The sequence below is a fragment of the Botryllus schlosseri genome, chromosome 6 (assembly GCF_051294905.1).
Source record: "Botryllus schlosseri isolate E-star chromosome 6, Bs_hap1, whole genome shotgun sequence".
In the NCBI taxonomy this organism is placed as follows: domain Eukaryota; kingdom Metazoa; phylum Chordata; class Ascidiacea; order Stolidobranchia; family Styelidae; genus Botryllus; species Botryllus schlosseri.
Window position 1 is genome coordinate 13,739,168 of NC_137241.1, and position 19,216 is coordinate 13,758,383.

The window sequence follows — 19,216 nt, forward strand, 5'->3', positions numbered from 1 at the left end:
CTTCAACGACGGACTTGCGATACGGCCATGAGGTCGTCTAGTCTGCGCCACCGATCTTTTTTCTCCATGCCATTCGTGATTGCTGAGCGCCTGAGCCTCTGGTATGACCCGGCCGGGGATCGAACCCACAACCTACCGCTCGAGAAGCCGGACGCATAACCATTACACTATCTCGCTCGATAGTATGCAAGTTTCCTGAGTTTTGGCTACACTCAATGATCACATGAAATTATTATAATTACCAAAGTTTATTCAAACAAAGATAGAGCTATATATCATCATGGAACCAAAGCAAACAAAATGACATTGCCACGATATAATGCTCACAAAATAAAAGTAACACACAACACGTGAACTTATTCTTTGTTGGATTGCTTATCATGCTTGACCGTTTTAACTGAACCAGACACTACAGAATGACCATCACCAGCCTTTTGTGGACGCCTACATTTCAGTAATAAAGATGTCAAAAACGTGTCATACGGCAATATTATCGACACAAAAGAACAAATAACTATGACAAGGTAATATGAAGCCAGAGTAACGACATTTGACGGCAGAAACCCAAAATATATGGCGATGCCTGCACAAAGCACTGCAATACTATATAGTACAATGTTGAGGCATTGATCTTTCTCTGACAGTATCTGAAAAATGAAGGAATGTATCATGATGTGATACCATGAGGCGCAATTGATCTGGTATGCACGAGGTACTGCAAGCACCGAGTTTGAGTTTGAGATTGATTAGCCTGACGATATAAATTCCAAAGGTGGTCAGTAACGAATTACTTCTACTTTTTACAAATATTCAAATACACTCGCCTTGTGATGATATTTTAGACTACTTTTACTCAAACAGTTTTTGGAGACAAACTTCTTAGAATGGATTAGCTTTACTTTTACGACTAATAAAGCCACGATTACATGATGTACCCACAATATAATTTCGAATATTGCAACTTGTTACGGAGCAATTGGTAATCATGGATGGTTCGGATAGCTGTCACAGGCGATTTACTAACAAATATTCTTGGCGCCTTGTTCAAATTCACTTCTAACGACTTATTTGAGAGATGTTCTACTTGAAGTATTCTGGCAAGTCTTGAAAATCATTAGTTCCAATTATAATTTAGCCTCGGCTATATACTTGTACTTGAGTGCCATAGTTCACTACTTCGATATGAATTTGGGAGCATCAAAACGTAAGTCATGAGTTGGTGTATATGCCACAAAAAAAATCAAGGACATAAATGAACTACGCCCTTTCCATCCTTTTACGAGTAATATTGCCATAACTATTAGGCGAAATAGCCCTACCCTGGTAACTGCATCTACCACTTGCAAACGTCAATCAACTACTAAAAGTATGCAACGCCTCAGTCAAATATACTTTTAAAGCTACTTACTTGAGTACTTTGCAGACTTTTCATTTCCTACTTCAAGCTGAAGTAGATCTGGCATATCTTCAAAATTCTTATTTCTACATGTGATCGAGTAGATATCTACCGCACTTATTCTGCTTGAGTAGTAATGTTGACTAGTTTGAGTTTGACCACCTCTGGATAACGCAGCGTTTCAAAGTAGTAAATATGGCCATGGCCTCATACCTCTTCCGTACACGATTTCGAAACCGATATCGTCGTTTTCAACGTCTGCTCAATGTCCTATTCATAGAAAAATTGTAGTTATTGGAACGGAACAAAGTTGAAGAAAATACTTACCAATTTCTCTTGACTGGACACTGGTCCGTTGCACCGATCTCCACCTTCCCCGCGATCGGCAGCAAACAATATCCCTGAATAACGGCAATTGCATTGACATTTGAATTCATATGGATTGGAAAAATTATGTGTAGCTTTTGATCGCGGGGTTGCTACCTTTGAAATTGCAAGATGTATCTTGGCAACTAACATCAAATGATGAAGGACGCAAAAATCTAAAACGTAAGATGCAAGTGGTTTTCCCTAAAAACTTTTCAATTAGAAGAGGAAGTAGGCCTAGTCTAAAAACAGGTGGTGGGTGAAAGTAGTAATCTAGGCCTAGTTTTGCTGAATTGAAAACCTTTAGGTCTAATGTCATAAACAGTTGAGTAAGCAAGAGTACAAGTAAGCAAAACCTATTCGTGTACTCTGATTAAGTACTTCGTTACTGATCACCTCAGGTTTAATCACAAGTACGATAGCTTAGTGTCGTGCAACTGGCCCCACTTACCTGCGCTTGGCTTCAACCATTCGTTGGGCACACGGTAAATATTACGTACGCGGCGTCTGTGCGTACTCTCGCTGTACATTGTCGGCCTGCAAATCAGTGTTGGGATCAAGTCACTACCTTCGAGTCACGAGTCATTTCGAGTCATCGCACATTTTGACTCGAGTCAAGTCAAGTCGATCGATTTTCAAAGGTGACTCGAGTCAAGTCAAGTCACTCGATTTTTGGAGGTGACTCGAGTCAAGTCGAGTCAAGTCAAGTCAAGTCACGAGTCAAGTCAAAATTCAAGTCAAGTCGGCTTTTCGAAGTATGAAGCATGATTAGTGATTACGTCATTGCATTTCGCTAGGTGTCTGAATAACAGATTGATTGGTCATTGATTCTGAACCGATGAACGAAAGAACGAATATAGAGTTGAATATACAAATACATGCAATAAGGGGCTGTATCGCTCAAATAGAACTGTTGAACTACGTAAGTAATTGCATAGCCTCATTTTATAGTTACTAGTCAAGATAAAGAATCGAGAAACGAATTGATAAGATGCAATGTATCATCCATTTATACATAATATTGGTATGATACAATTCGAATCTGCGCCAATGGCTGAGGAGTATATAAACTATATTCGATTACAATTTAAATAAAACAAGAGGTTCGGTTAAGGTAAAACAGAAAACAGAAATATATATTTTGGTATTAAATTACTTTACTACTAGTTTACGACAACGTAAGTTGTAGCTTTGATCACTTCATTTGTGGTCCATATATTTGTGAGAGAATATTTGACGATCAGTAAAACGCACGATCATTGAATGATTGGTCGCTCTCATGGGTTACACAAGTGTTTGGCGAACAATCCGAACATATATGCAAGATAAGGTGATTTTTACTTGATGACTTGAAATTGACTCGTGAATTTTGCTCCGAGTCACGAGTCAATCCACATTTCTGATACGCCGAGTCAAGTCAAGTCAAGTCATTTTAGCAAAGTGACTCGAGTCAAGTCAAGTCATACGAAAAAGGTGACTCGAGTCTGACTCGAGTCAAGTCATGACTCGAGTCATCCCAACACTGCTGCAAATACATGATTTGCTAGCAGCTGGATGAAGATTAGCGATTAATCCAACTATAATTAATGGAAAACTTGCCCAGCTTGGACAATCTGTGATGAGTCGAGCAATCTAAACGAAACTGATCCTCGATTAAGATTGATCATCATTCTTTAACAAGGCTGGGCACAATCATTCGATTACTTGTATCAGAATAAAGTAGCCTATAAATTATAATGATTCAAGACGAGTAGAAAGGGATGATTTTTTTTCAATTACGGAAATAATACTTTTATTTGCACTAAGAGTAGAATCAGCCACGTTATGGATTGCAGCTTCGATGTTATTTCCCACCGTGGAAGCCTTGAAACCGAGAATTGCTTGTGTCACAGCATACGAAGCACATGGAAAAAGTGTGCATGATGGTGGAAATGGATGAAAAGCTACAAACTTTTCTTTAACGAGAAATAGAACTGCCATTATATTGTTTGCGGTCGCATAAAAGGTACATATACGAACTTTCTAATCATTCGTACTGTTATGACTACAGCCATGCAAAATCAAGCTTCGAGTGATTCGATTCGGAATTGAGTATCAGGCTTTGAGTTGAGGATCAAGTATGATGTCGCGACTGTATGAATATTGAGGAAAGTTCACCACAATTAATTTAATGAGAGTCTTTAGAGAAAGAGTCTTTATGCCTTAATGCCAATTCTACATGACATTAGAGATTATATGGCATATTTTTCGACCATTGCAGTTGGTTTATAATGCTGCGGGTTGATCACGACTTTACGTTTAGCATTGTGCGGCATGATTCGTATGCTGCAATAATCGACTAATCGAGGTTTACAGCGTCCTTTACAGCCAATGGAAATACTAGTGAAACTATAATTCTCGTTCATAAATCAACTCTTAGTGACAAGTAGAGTATAACTTCAGAATTCGAAATAATCATCCCTCACTCCTGGACTCAAATCAAAAGAATTATCACTTGATTCAGATTCATATGATTGTACGCAACCCAAGTTATGATGTCAAAACAAGTGATACTCATTTCGAAACATAATACTCAATTCTGTATTGAATCACTCAGGTATTCTACTCATAACATAGATCATGGAATTAAAAACCACACCTCCTAAATTATGAATCAACTCTTGGTCGCAATGGCAGAACATTGTTATTTAATACACAAACCATATAACCAAACAAAACGTTCGCGTTATACCGTTTCAATTTTTCAGGTTTGAACAGTAATTTTCCTTTGAAGAGCCCGTGCGATACGTCATCAACAAACGGCTTTTTCTCTGCAAAAAACAAAGGCGAGTCCCGCAGATGTCACGGAACAACAAAAACCATCCCACCTTGTGTCTCCGCTTCATTGAAAATGCTTTCAAGTGACGATTTCACCGTTAAGTTAGACGTAGCGATTTGAGGATTCTCCGCACCCAGTCTGACAAACGTAATAACATTGCAGCTGTGATTCTTTGCCGAGAGATCACGATACAACCAGTCTGATTACGAGTTAAACAGATGCCAAGGCTTCGTACTCAAATTAATTCGCTATGATTTAATTCAAACACCCATTGAAATATCGATATGATTTGCTCAGCTTTAATAAACCAACACCCAACATGAACCGTGAAAACAACAGGGAAGTGGCATGCACACCTATATGTATTATGTATTCCGGAAAACTACAAAATACGAGCCATTACACGAGCCATAGTTACCTGAATTTCTGCGATTCATCATCCGGCTCTGAAGAAAAGAAATTGTAGAAAATGTGAAATAATATTGCAAAGTAAAGTATTTTTAGGATAGGTTTGCATCACTTTAACGATTTCAATTCCCTAAACAACCGTTAGACATAGTCCCTGTATCATGGGCACTGAATATTTTTCGAAAAGCTCACTCATTTCTAATACAGCATTCATGTCAGTTGCGACGGTGTATCTTTCCATTTCAAAAGCAGCCCCCTATGTCCGCTAAAAGCATGCGACGTCTCGACCAAATTTACTTTTTCAACTGGTTACCTGAGTATCTTTAAGATCTATCACTTTCTACGGCAACTCGTAATAGAGTAGAGAATTAGGATAATACTTCTACTTCTGGCGATCAGGGTTTTGAAAACGTGTCGAGAGGTAACATCAGTTTCACATCAATCTTGGAAAACCGATCGAAAGACAAGATCAAGTTTGCACCCAGATTATCCGGATCCTGAAAATTCACGATAGCGAAACAAGAGTTCGATCTCCGTACGGCGCAGTTTGCTCTTTTCTTCGCTGCTTCTTCCAATGCGTCATGCGTCACTTGAGGACTGAACAAAAGCGCAAACGTCGGATCAATCCTTTGCGGAATGGGCCCGAAATGTCACATCCCAACGCTGGTAATGCTTGTACTTTCTACTTTGTCCCTTGACGACAACGAGAATTAACGGGACGCGAAAACTCATTCGGCGCAGACTAACTTCAAAGAATCTTTTTGAATAATACATTCATATTGAGGTCAACACTCGTCAGGGGTTGTCGACAACCAGTACAGAATTCAAAAGAACTGTGACGTCATAGGCCTGATGCGACTGTAGATCTGCACAGTTCTTTTGAAATCTCTATTTGTTTGATGATTACTGAAAATAAACAGGTTCATTTCAATAGGAATAAATTATTCAACTGCACATTAAAGTTCTGTAAGTCCAAGAGTATCTTCAAGAATGTTTGTGGAATTCTTGTCCTGAAAACCGAAATGCCATTTGCATTTGCGGTGAGACGGGTCGCTGTTAGTTTAAGGGTGTAGGCATCACCATGATTGTGCAAATGTACAATGTACATAGTTTACCTTTAAAGTTGTTGAGCCTGCGTTATACTCTTGATATAGTCGGTAAATCTCAAGCAATTATTTAGTAGTACTAATTAGGTTTTATAAATACAAAAACGTACTCTGCAATTTCTTGTGACAACTTTCTTCTGATGTATTCGTTCGGAATAAGTAGAGAGTCGTAGTTTGATAAAGTAGAGAATGACGCTGAAAAAGGAGAACGGAAAATTACGATGCAACAGTGCAAAGTTCTCCATGTATGCGGCGTTAAATTCACAAAAAAAAATCGTGAGTTTCATATTTGAGTCGAGCTGGCAGGAATAGCTGTGAATGAGCAGTGTTAGGATGACTCAAATCCTGTCTTGACTCCAGTCACAGCCCTGAAATGACATTCAACATTCAGTTGAAATGTCGCTGATTAAAAATTTGTTCAACCAAGAACTGAAATTGGTCCGTTCACGAGCACTTCGGCGAAATTTGCTGCTAACATATTCTTCCTACATGCTCAAACCTAATTTCTCTACACATATCAGTTCAGGACTGCCTATGGCATGGAGTACGCTCCGTGAGCAGCATTCTCAGCAACTAACTTGAATGACCCGTTTGTTGCTTATAAATTGTATGGCGCCAAGTGTGGTGAGGTCCAACCTATATGCATCCGCAATTTAAAATATATGACACTAATTAAAAATATTTGCTGACTTGAAATAGCAAAATTTGAGATGACTCGAAGCGCGTCACTTTGAAAATTTGCACGACTCCATTGGTGACTAGACAAATCGCAAAATGACTCTACTTGATCTCAATCCTAGCTATTAGTGCACGACCGAAAATGAATCAATTTGAATCAGCCAATTATTTTCGACACTTCCTGCAAGACGATCGTTACCCTGACGCCCGCTGATATTCTCCAAATCCAAAAATTGCAACGCCAAGTTCTTCAATCTACTGTCCTTGCTTAATACAGCATGACTTTGCTGCAGACGAAATTTTTCCGCTCTCTGATCTCCTGTAAAAAGCGCATTTCAACATTGAATATGAATAACAATATAATACTATCGCATGTTCGGTGTAGATTATAGTCTTACTTTCAAACGCTACCTGCATTACATGTTGATATATCACTTTATAGGCGCCGGACTCTAATTTTCCGTAGGTAAGACATCATAATGTAGCAGAATCGATGAATATATGTTATGTAACTGCCACATGTAACTATGCACTACTATGTAACTGACACACAAGCGTTTTATATTACCAATTACTTGGCCGCTTGTATAAGGTGACAAAATTACAATACTATGAAACAGGCGCGTGGCCACTAGTCAAAAAAAGTGGGGTCACGTTTTTGTCTTTCAGAAACAGATGTCGTGCAGTTATCAGGGCTATTCTCGCGCCGCATTCCGTCTAGCATCAGATTAATGAAATATCTTCCATCCAGAGAAATTGCCAGCATATTTTTTAGCATACATTATAGGCCAGTAGTTAACTGTTTTCTGCAATAAAAGCTAAGGGGAATCCACTTGAGTCTGGACTCTAACAGTCAGTTAGGAATCGGTCGTTACTCGCAGCAGATATTCCAGTCCAGTTCTAACAAAGAACTGATGCTACCGCTAAAGACAGTTTAGTCAATCCCTATCCACTACGCACACTAAGGGAAATCCACTGTATCTGGACTTTAGCGGTTCCACTCAACACTCGGGTTGATGAAGTTATGTATATTGTGGGTGGGCAAACTGATTCTCTTTGATGATTGCACTGCACAATTTACAAGCATTTTGTTATTTGGCAAGAGAGATTCAATCTGATTATAAATTTATGCATTCTATCACATAATATCAACATGGTGTATTGCAGTGGTTCTCAACCTTTTTGTCTTCGCGGACCCCGTTCGGACCGTCACGGACCCCCAACAAGTTTTAGTTCAAATGTAGCTCAGTGATCGTGCAATCGTCATCTGTCTCGTGCAAATGATAACTGTAGGCTTGGTGATAAACAGCAGCAAAATGACTTTTCTCGAAAATAAGATCATACTATTCTAGTAGAAATTGGGTTGACTTTTATTATTTCAAAGCGGAGTCTGCAACTGCATTACTTGAAATATGTGGTTGTGTATTTAAAATTCATTTCCACAAATGCATGTGGTGGCGAATGTAATAATCATGTGTAACGCTTCCGACGACACATTTGGGTATGATCGAAACAAATATGGCACCAAAATTGACAAACGAAGTTTTTTAATGAACATTTAACGTTATGCCTGGTCATTTCTATCTAACAGCTTATCTTGAAGTAATTCTGAAAAAATGGTTGTGTATGAGTATATCACAGAAGAAAATGGATATTTGTAAACATTTCGGAAACACTGTGATTGACATTACTCATCTAACTTTTTATTTTTGGACACAATCCCCCCCAAAACCTCTCTAAACAGCAAAATGTTTGTATCAGTAGGCTATTGGCAATTTAGCAATTAAAATGAGTCTGCACAGCAGGATATATCATCTTGAACGGCCATTATGTTGATGTGAGCTCAGGAGTTTTTTTAGTAATGAATAGAGTTCACATGAACGTTTCACCCGCAACAATGGTACACGGTCATCAACCAATGATAAAACATTGTGATCAACAATGAACTTGATAATTAATCACGGTAGCGCAGGTTACAATCATTTTCAGGCAAACTACGGTGAATGCGTCTCTTTCATTTATATTCCAAAGGCTAGCAAAGCAAGATTTCTGATATGTGGGCTCACGCATGAAGCAGGTATGCCCACCCCTGATGTATGTAATGCCGGGAATTTAATGCGTGCACTATAACAACTTGAAGAGAAACAAAGATGCAATTTCCTTTGCACATCAGTTATCAGCGAGATTCGATGTTACCGATATGTCGTGTGGATATTAAATTACAATCTCTCCATTTGCTGTACAAATGAACACACACCTCGGTCAAATCTAGTTTTTGAGACAGCTTACTTGAAATACACAAACCTCTATTGCGAATGCGACATTCTGTTTGCCGTATCCTCTCCAAAACCGATGATATGTCCCAATCGCGGTTGTTCAAGCAGCAAACACACTTCAGAACTGACAGGACTGCCGACATAATCGCCAGACTTATGATGCATGTAATCGAAGCGCCCAAAATATCGTGATACATGAACAGCGCGGACGGCACAAGCAATCCAATTGATAACACGAGGAAGTTGATCGCGAACGCATCAAACTTGGACACGGGATGGAAGGGGTCTAAAAATCAATCACACTGTATTGGAGTTGTGAATATGCACGGGATGTAGATATGATATCGATAGGAAAATTATGTTATATATTTTTGTCCTTGATGTTTTTGCGGCATATATAGGACACCGACTCATGTGATGTGCACATATGCATACCATGAGAGTGCATGATGTGTATATGCCACTGGGCGGGTATACAGACACTTATTTTCTACATTCTCATGTTGTAAATTACAAAATTTGAATACAAATCTAATGAGGTATTACTCAGGTTCATCAAAAGTGATACAGCTATCACGTAGCTTTTATAGTGTTAGTGCCACACACACACAATAAATCAAAGTCCATAAGTGGTTGATAATAAAATCAGGGTTGTAATGACACGGCTCGAGTCACGATTTTTTGATGACACGACTTGACGGCTTGAGTCATTTTTTCAAATCAGTAAAATTTGTCTATTGACTCGACTTGTAATAGAATCAATATACTTGGAATTGACTCGGGGGTGAATTGAAAATGACTCGACTTGACTCGAGTCAAAACAATAAAAGTGAGATTGACTTGTGACTGGGAAACTTGTGACTTGATTACAACCCTGGTAAAAATAACACAAAAACCATAAATTTTAGATATGGCACGAGTACTAATATCCCGAATGCAGCGCAGCGCCAAAATATTGCATCAAATTCCCCCGCACCGTCATTGACTAACCGTTTATTAAAAACGACGTCGCCCAATGACTGCTCAACGCGACACGAGTAAGACTTCTGAAACGCTGTTGCGATTCAATAGCCGGCGACATCTGTACAGGCAGGAAGAAACATGTACCCGGTCGCAGCGAATAGTCTTTGGCCACCGGCACCCATTTCAAAGCACTCAAACTGGCCACATCTGCGCAGGCCTGAATGAAAAACAATTCGATAATGCAACACTTCTGCTGGCAATTGACTAGAAGTGGTATGAGTATTCATCAGAGTAGTCAGTAGAGCTAGGCACAACGTTTCGAGTCGAGTAGTGAGTCCGGATGGTTTGTAGTACTGAAACTATACACCGCTTTTCATTGAGAGTTATCTTATCAACAAGAATTATAGTTTCAATCAGGGTTGTAATAACTCGACTCAAGTCCGACTCGAGTCACGATTTTCAGATGACTCGACTTGGCTCGAGTCATTTTCTCAAAATACGGAAATGACTCGACTCGAGTCAATCTGTATATTGACTCGACTTGGACTCAAGTCAGTGCGCATGACTCGAGACTCAGACGGCCAAGACCGACATTTCATTGAAGAGTAGTAAAGTAACCACACTATTGGCATTTATTCTGTTGGTACTGGTACTTGAAAAATGCTACCAGAAACTGCTAAAGTGAGGAAAATTAGTATATCATAAATGAGAACCATTCGATATCATCAAACATAGTTATAAAAAGTGGGTTTCACAAGACTTTAACTGTAAACTGAGCAGTTAACCCAATGACTTGGACTCGGACTCGGGTCATAATACCATGACTCGGACTCGACCCTCTGCTTGCTGACTTGGACTCGGACTTGACTCGGTGGTGAATTGGAAATGACTCGACTTGACTCGAGTCATAACTATAAAAGCGAGATTGACTTGTGACTCGGAGCCTCGTGACTTGGTTACAACCCTGGTTTCAATACTTGTTGGAAAGATTGAAATCTCGATAGGTCGAATAGCACAAAGCTATGCACGTTACAATAAATGGCAAACCATCTTTAAAGTGATCAACCTGTAGCATCGTCACAAAGTGCAGTGGAATAGGCATACGGCTGCAAAATACCAAATTATGTTTATGAAATGGCCTCATTTTCCTTGTGGTCGCATAAAAGGTACAAATTTGAATGCATCATATCATCCATACTCGTATAAAGTCATAATCAGTAATACTCGAATACTCGTCTAGAAGCCAAATGCTCGATTCTCAATCATATCACTTAGCTACATGATTTTGCACAGCCGTAGTGGTAATTAGCAAAGTGTTTATAATTTTCAGGAGAGAGAGACAGGAGAGAAAGAGACATCAGATTCATTTTCGCCTGCACCATCGCGATGCTTTGATGACAGAGATGTGACCGTTGTGCAAGATCATCTAGTCTGCACCACCAATTTTTCTCCTCCATGCTATCCGTAGGATGCTGAGCGCTTAACAGGATAGCCGCGGACACCAGTTTTCGAGTCTTTAGCCTGACCCTGACTCTGGGGATTGAACCCACGACCTACCGATCAAGAAGCCGGACGCATCACCGTTACACGATCTGGCTCGGTGAGTCAAAGTACATTTTGCCTACTTACCCCACTCAAGTGATTCTATTTTTTACGGCTACCACTTCCACTTACCAGTTTACGGAGAAAATAGCGCTTACATTTTATAGTAAAGATTATGCCAAGGCCCAGAGAAGTCTGTGTCACCATAACTGAATGCAAATAGACTATTTATATGGACATCAGTAGAATAGAGTTTTTGAAATTTCATACTTCAGTAATTTCCAGAATTTCCACTTGCTGCACCTCTACTTGAAGGAATCTTGGCACGTTTTGGAGATTTCTTCTTCTACTTGTACGGTAACTGAGTAGTAATAAACGAAATTATTTTTATTTGAGCAGAAAACCTGACTACATTGAACAGTGAACAAGTCATCTATGAAAAATCTACATCAAACTCAAGTAAAGAACCGTGATAGTCAATGGCGGGTGAAAAACTTTGAGACGAATCCCGGCGACTGACGCAGCGTAACTTCTGGCGTCAGTTTTGAAAGTGAATTCTCTTGCTATGACAATCAGGCTACATCGCACAATCAAAATGACAATTGAAGATCTCTCGCATAAAAATTACCTTCCAATTCATCAAAATTGAAAACGACGAATAAGTGCTTTGGCTTTGAAATTTCAAATCAAAATAATTTCATTACCCACACTTCTAAAAATCATAAACCCCTATTTTTGATTAGCAACAGACCACATATTCAACCAGTGCCGATTTCAAGCTAAATCAATCGCAATTAAATTGAGTCATGATAAATCATGATTTAAGGATTCACGAATTCTGGAAATACGAACAGGGCCGTCTGCGCACAAAGACTACACATACTTTTCACAGCCACCAAACAAAATAATTTCCACACCTTGGCCGCCTCGATTGTGACGTTCATTTTCGCCATGTTGCCATTCCTCGTTAAAATACCGACATTCAATCTGCCCGTCTCCGCATCGCATCCTTGCAAAATGACATAGAAGCAGCGGAACGGCGAATACCAGCTCTTGCGCATTTCCGACACAACGATCGGACTGACTTGGTCTTCCCCAACCAATCTTCGATGTGTGTATGCGGTTAATGAAAAAAACATGGCCTAAAAAACTATTTTCTGTTACCTGAGTAAAATCATCCTGACTGATGCTAGATTGGCAGATTGAAATTTAAACACAAGTGAGTTTATGACGTCGTCATTTCCATTCTTATTGATATGAACGGATTCGCAGGCCGCCTTATCCAACAGATAGCCGGAAACGCATAACAGCAACCACAGAGCTAGTGAGACCGACACTATCACTGATATTGTAACATAATCTGTCGGATATTCGATGATCCACTTTGTGGGAGAAACGTATAGCTTCATGTCTTGGATAATCGGCGGCAAATTGGGGTCTTGAGTGTCGGTGACCGTAACCTGCAACGGAAGGCTTATTTGATGATGACTTTGGCGCATATAATTAGTCTAGAAAGGTGGATTACAGTAAGTATATATCACAGCTAGGGTCGGTAACCCAACTGTAGCATTACTATTATTGTACAATATACGTCAAATTTTGTTGTTGCCATTGTTACATTGCGAATTTCATGGACTGTAATTATGATTGTTACATCATACTTTGCCATTTTGGTTTTACTTTAAAATCTGTTTGAATCTATTTCGTGCGCCGATATCTCTTCAAGTCGAAAAGTCTTCCAGTTATAATATATAAATCATTGTAATGGATGTTGTGAGATGAAAACAAACACGTTTTTAGACTACTTCCATTTCTTTTAGGCAAAATTACGTAAAAAAAAATCGATTTGCCGGGATGTAACAATGATAGCTTGACATCTTATCAAGACTGGCAGGTGCAATGGTTCAAAACTTTATCACACTTTCTCTCAGAATAAAGTGTGTGAGAGAGAGAGAGTCTTTATATTTATCAAACCGAAATACATAAAAAACAGACACCACGAGCGATGACAGAGAAGAAAACGCATGCGTAGCATTTGGCATCAGATGGGAATGATCAAAATGACCTAGGAAGTTGAATATTGTGACCACACACGTATCAAAACCAGCACACCGTCACTAGATAATCAGGTTGTAAAAATGTTAATAAAAATAAACAGTAGCCAAAATATTAAACTGGAAGTAATGTCAAGCCCAAGTACGTAAGTACGGTCACAGGTATAATAATTCCTACCTTCACAAATTTGGCGGCAAACGAAAATCTAGGAGTTAAGAATACAGACATGCGATTCTTATCGACAACCATTGTCTTTCCGGCTCTGGCGTCGACAGTCTTGTTCAAGCTTCTAATCAACTCCACACTGGAAGACAAGAATAAGTCGGTAACGAAAATACCAGCTAACACATTCGCTAGTACGTAGTATCGTAAGGTGACATCTTCCCGCCGGCATTACGAAGCACAAGCGATTGCTTCTCCGCGAAAACATTGCCGTTCCTGGAGAACGACAGCTCCAAGTCCGAAACCGGGCTGGCCTCCACTTGAAACACAGCTTGGGACCGTAGTTGAAACCTCTAAAAATTGACGAGAGATGATCGTCAAAGGTCGAATCCGGGACCTGGGTCAACAAACTTCGACGTAGAACAAGCCGTTTAGAGACATAGTCAACTCGTATTTCCTCTCGTCGTTAAGAACCGGTGTCCAATATGTGTCTTCCTTGCCGTCCCAGGCTCGGTTGGCGTTTTGATCGGACGCTTTCGAAGGTTGGATGATGGTTTTGGGATTGTATTGGGATGATCCGTCAATCCAAAAGGACAATCCTGGGACGTACGGAACCGGTAAGCTTGCACGCCACTGTGGCGAGAGGAGGCTTGTGCATCTAACATTTCAATGTTGCCAATATGGAATGTCGGAGACTGTGTCAACTCTTTCAAGAAATATTTCATTATTGTACTTGAGTAGCATTGGTGTTTCGTTCCACTTGAGGTATTTTTCATTAACTATCTTCCAGTGGCTAAGAACCTAGTCGATATTGTTAACGGAAAGGGCATAGTAATGACATAGAGAGCATACGTGGTTGAGGCAATGTGCATGATTAGGACATAGCAGGCTGCACCATCAAAATTTTATTCAATTCAAAACAGTACGAATAAAATAGCTTAAATGAAAAATACAGCAAGCTGCATGTGGCGAGATAGGGTAGTGGTATAATCCGCGGCTGCAACACCAATGGGTTAGGGTTCGAGTCCGACCGAGGTCGACTTCACAATTCCTATACCCAAGTGTTGGAGGTTTATCTAGGCTCCTCCTCGCCACCTCATCTGCGAAAGTAGTGTCTTCCGAAAAGCCTAGAAGTGGGCCGTGCTATAAGTCGGCAGTTACGGAATAAAAAACGACCATAGTAGTCGACAAACACCATACATACCACAAAAACAAACAAACAGCAAGCCGCATCAAGTAAACTTTCCTATATCAGGCACATTTTAGATATAACTGCAAATGAAAAGGATCCATACGCATACCGTTCTTTGCTAGTCTTGCGTATGGATGGTTTGATAAACTGTTCGAAGCACGCTTCCAATTCGAACTCGCTATATTGAGTAAAGACATCCCGCTGGACAATCCTGAAGGCGTGCCCTGGGTATTGATAGCTGCAAAGCATCAGGCAGTAATGGTCAGATCGATATATCATATAAGAGAGTATATATATATATCAGGTATATCTTGTGCGAACAGTGAGATCCATACTGGATTCACAATATATACTCACTAGGTAGATATTTACTGCAATGATGAAATCTTTAGAAAATGCCAACACCCTGAATGTATGACCGGAAAATGCAGATATTGCTCAAACTAGGAACGTGAGTAGGTTGCACTTGCTTTATTCACACGAATAGGATGGACTTAAAACTGCTTTTACCTTTTACTTCTAGTGAATTATTGTACAAAGTGTACAATTCCCTCATTTTCTGAAAGAATTGGTAGCACATTTATACATTTTAACTTGTTGTGAGTGAGCCACCGGGCAATGTAGCTTTCAAGTTGAATTCGCAAAAAATACTAACGCATCTAGGCCATTTCCTTCAATCAAGTTGCATACGTCTACACCACGTGCATTCAAATGAAATGCAACAAAAATTTTAATTCTGCCAAGGTAACATTATACTATCTAGTATACTGCGTATAGATCATGATAGGATTCTACTCAGTGATACACCCCCAGTTACGAATGTTAAATAAAAGTAAATCAATCAATAAATGGAAACGAAGCCAATACCAGCGCAGGTAAACGTGTGATCATGCGGTTGCCAGTCCCCTCTCTTATTGCACGTAATGTTGACAGATGTGGTCCCGGCAAAAGCCCAGTCCAAGACCGTGTACCGCGCGTATATCCAGTACGTAGGCAGGCACTCGAATCTGATACTTATGCCCATGTCGTATTCAGAAGTATTTTGGACTCCTTCAGGCAAATGTGCTATTGCATATTGCTTTACCAATGGTCTCGCACAGCTGATAGCTGAAACATATAAAGTAAGTGATGGCGTTGCTTTTCCAAATCTGGCAACTCAAACGTTGTGTTTTGAAGGTAAAACTGGTTACTTTCTCATTTCCAATTTTAAGACGTAGTCTAGGGATCATTTTCATGAGTGAAATTGTCCCAAGAACCGCATGGAATAGCCTGTGTACGTACGTATCTTATAAGATTGTACCGATTTATAGTGCTGTTTGTCATTTTGCAATAGTAGGGAAAATATATCCAGAAATTTTGAAAGCAGACACAGCCGGTTACCGCTTAAAAGCATGCGACCGCTCGGCCAAATCTACATTTTATACTACATATTGGACCACTTACCAGAACTTACGTTTCTACACCCACTTGAAATTGTTTTGATATGTCCTTGTAATCGCTACTCCTGCTCGTAATTGAGTAGAAATTTATATATTCATTTATTGGTGGGGGATAAGTGCCCACCAATCTGACAGATCGGGTTCGATTCCCGTCGGAGGTTTATCTGGGCCCCTCTTCCCCCGGCGTTGCCGTTCTTACGGCGACAAAAAAGCCCAGCAAAAGACCCGACGAAAAGAAAGCACTCACAAGGAATGGAAAGAACTAGTAGAACTAGTACGGCCGCGCCTTCAAAAAAGATCAACATCGAAAAGAACTGTGACATCGGGCACTCTAGGCCGAGGTGGATGTTAGAGTAAAGGATCGCTACTGATGCGCGTCGTTCGACATCCTCCTATCTGTTCATGACATCACATTGTGTCTTATCGCGTTGTACATTGTGTGTGAATTGTTCAGATAAAAAATATAACCCAACGATGTTGATACTTCTACCGAAGTAGCAGGGCTGATTACTTTGACCACCTCTGTGTAGGCTGTAAGTTCAAAAGCCACTTTTCGGACGAATATACATCGCCATTTTCAGCCACGAGCAAATCATATGACAAAAGAATTCCTAGTTTACTCACGAGTACACAGCACGTCCGGATTGGGATCCCAAACGCCGGTCTCGTTACATCGGACCTCGATTGAAAAGACATTCCTTGAAATCCAGTAACCGTCGCTGCACGTGAACACGATCTTGGATCCGTAATTGGGCGGTTCTACCAAGCTCACCACCACGCTTGTCGCTGACGGTATGCTTGGTACGGAGCTGCATGTGATGGCTGAAACCAAAATGACAGGATGTACTAAGTGAAGTTTCAGAAGCTAACGGTGGATAGGCAACAAAATTGGGTCGAGCAAGACGGTGCACGGCTGCCGAATTTGACAATTTCAGCCGGTTACTAGTATTTCAGTGGTAGTGTGGGCATGAAAATATATAGGAGACCAGATCAGTGGCTCCTAAACTTTTCTAAGACTCTGCCTTGTAGACACTCGCAATTGTTTTGATATTTTGTGGCCCTACAAAAATCAAGGTATGCTATAGCAAAATGCTAAAACCGCAGCAATGAAAGAAAAAGCAAAAACTATCGAATACCGGAAGCGTTTAATTTAATGGGATGGGCGCACTTGTTTCGCTCCAATTAAGCTATCCGTTCTTGGTTTGGATTTGGCCAGTATCACTCTCATGCTGTGGAATACCTAGTGTCGATTTCGGTATTTGTTTTTCATATTCAGTAGATACTCATCGCGGGCTGCTGTCTTCAATTTGGGAACCTCTCTGCTGGGTGATCGTCCTGAATCAGTATGTGGCGAATAATAATAAATTGGTGACAAACTAGACGAAGGATGGCTGCAAGTATTATCACTCAGAATGCTTCTAAAATTCACTGTAGACAATTTAAAAAATAATTTTTTTTACAAACAGTACGATTCCGGCCATTACGAGACTTAATTTGCCTGGTAAATTCGACTAAAATAGTAGACAGTCGTCCAACAAACGCACTCACGGACGCATTTCATGTTATTGAAACTCTCGGACCAAGTGCCGTCCGGCTCGCACTCCATGTCGATTCTGTTCACGGAAATTCGGAAGAAGAATCCCACGTCGCAAGTGGCTCGAAGCGTGGAATTGTACGTCAAGTCGCCGTAGAACGACGCGTGCGGTATGTAGGGCGGCTCCGTACATTCGACCGCTGAAATCATCAGACGTAAATCTCAAAATCTTACCTTTCTATTTATCTCGAGCTTACATAATCACTGTTCTTATTTAGTGACCCACTTTACAAAACAAGAATATCAGAGGACTCCATAATAATCCGGAAGTTCAGTTACTGAATCAGTCACTATCCATAATTTACTAAATGGGTTTGTGAAAGATAATATTGCCGTATAAAATCATTCCCCTTTTCAAGATAGGCCTATCGGTGCTTAATGTATCATCATCGTTGAAAAATAGCTGGCCGCATTGAGCTTTGACATGCGATGCCCCAGGTAGTAAAAATGCCTTCGCAAATATCATTCTTAAATTACAGTGATAAACGCTAGTAATTCAACGCCAGCAGAATTAATGTACTGTGACTACAATAACCCAAAGTATGATGTGGGGAAAAAATAAAGTGGTTGATGTCTAATTTTTACACCTGTCGCAGAGGTCACCAACCTTTTTTGCTGCTCGTACCCCTTTGTCAGGTCATAGCATACTTCCTACCCACAAAAAAATTATGATTGAATTCTTTAGATATAATACATATATCTTTAAATTAAATTTCTTCTAAATTTCTTTTTCTACTAAACGCTAAACCGTAATTTCACACAAAAATCCCCCCAAAAAATTAAATGTCAGTTGCTTAGTTTATTGCTTACTGGAATCACTGAAGTCGAGTATCAATTGTAACATTTAGAGTCACGTAATATTTTATCACCGAAAAATATAGTTTAAACATCTCATTTTCACAACCAAGAAATAGGAAATGATCTCGGATGGCGTGTAACTGGCAATATTCTACTTGCGGCCGCATAAACATACATATTTAATATTTCAAAGTCATTATTTCTCTTATAAATCATTATAGGTGGTACCAGATTACTATAATATTTGACTAGAAGTTTAATAACGACTAACCCAGGTATTTGATCTTGCCCCGCTCTTTGATATGTTTAACAAATTTCAGAAGTCCGGAAAAAATTGTTTGTATAGTGCGGCCGGTTCAAAAATGTCACTGAGGCAAAACTCTTTTATACAGAATTCTTTACTTTATCGACAAAACCGCATAG

General features: G+C 39.8%; 1 protein-coding gene across 3 annotated transcripts in view; it reads right to left on the reverse strand.

The window, feature by feature from the left end:
* Positions 1 to 229: 229 nt before the first annotated feature.
* Positions 230 to 19,216, reverse strand: part of LOC145440281 (uncharacterized) — a 105,980-nt gene continuing 86,993 nt past the window's right edge. The window contains exons 72-92 of one of the 3 annotated variants that reach the window (XM_080317842.1): positions 17,950 to 18,135; positions 17,026 to 17,223; positions 15,830 to 16,069; positions 15,066 to 15,200; positions 14,182 to 14,369; positions 13,969 to 14,123; positions 13,786 to 13,912; positions 12,718 to 13,013; positions 12,471 to 12,657; positions 10,039 to 10,228; positions 9,077 to 9,334; positions 6,972 to 7,091; positions 6,205 to 6,289; positions 5,470 to 5,585; positions 4,999 to 5,026; positions 4,630 to 4,718; positions 4,494 to 4,572; positions 2,214 to 2,299; positions 1,724 to 1,797; positions 1,610 to 1,666; positions 230 to 647 (exon numbers count right to left, since the gene is read on the reverse strand). In XM_080317842.1, coding sequence (XP_080173968.1) covers positions 357 to 647; positions 1,610 to 1,666; positions 1,724 to 1,797; positions 2,214 to 2,299; positions 4,494 to 4,572; positions 4,630 to 4,718; positions 4,999 to 5,026; positions 5,470 to 5,585; positions 6,205 to 6,289; positions 6,972 to 7,091; positions 9,077 to 9,334; positions 10,039 to 10,228; positions 12,471 to 12,657; positions 12,718 to 13,013; positions 13,786 to 13,912; positions 13,969 to 14,123; positions 14,182 to 14,369; positions 15,066 to 15,200; positions 15,830 to 16,069; positions 17,026 to 17,223; positions 17,950 to 18,135 — 3,185 coding nt within the window. In that variant the 3' untranslated portion in view covers positions 230 to 356. Of the gene's footprint in view, positions 648 to 1,609; positions 1,667 to 1,723; positions 1,798 to 2,213; positions 2,300 to 4,493; positions 4,573 to 4,629; positions 4,719 to 4,998; positions 5,027 to 5,469; positions 5,586 to 6,204; positions 6,290 to 6,971; positions 7,092 to 9,076; positions 9,335 to 10,038; positions 10,229 to 12,470; positions 12,658 to 12,717; positions 13,014 to 13,785; positions 13,913 to 13,968; positions 14,124 to 14,181; positions 14,370 to 15,065; positions 15,201 to 15,829; positions 16,070 to 17,025; positions 17,224 to 17,949; positions 18,136 to 19,216 lie in introns of those variants that run through there. The other 2 variants (XM_080317843.1, XM_080317844.1) reach the window with 2 other exon arrangements.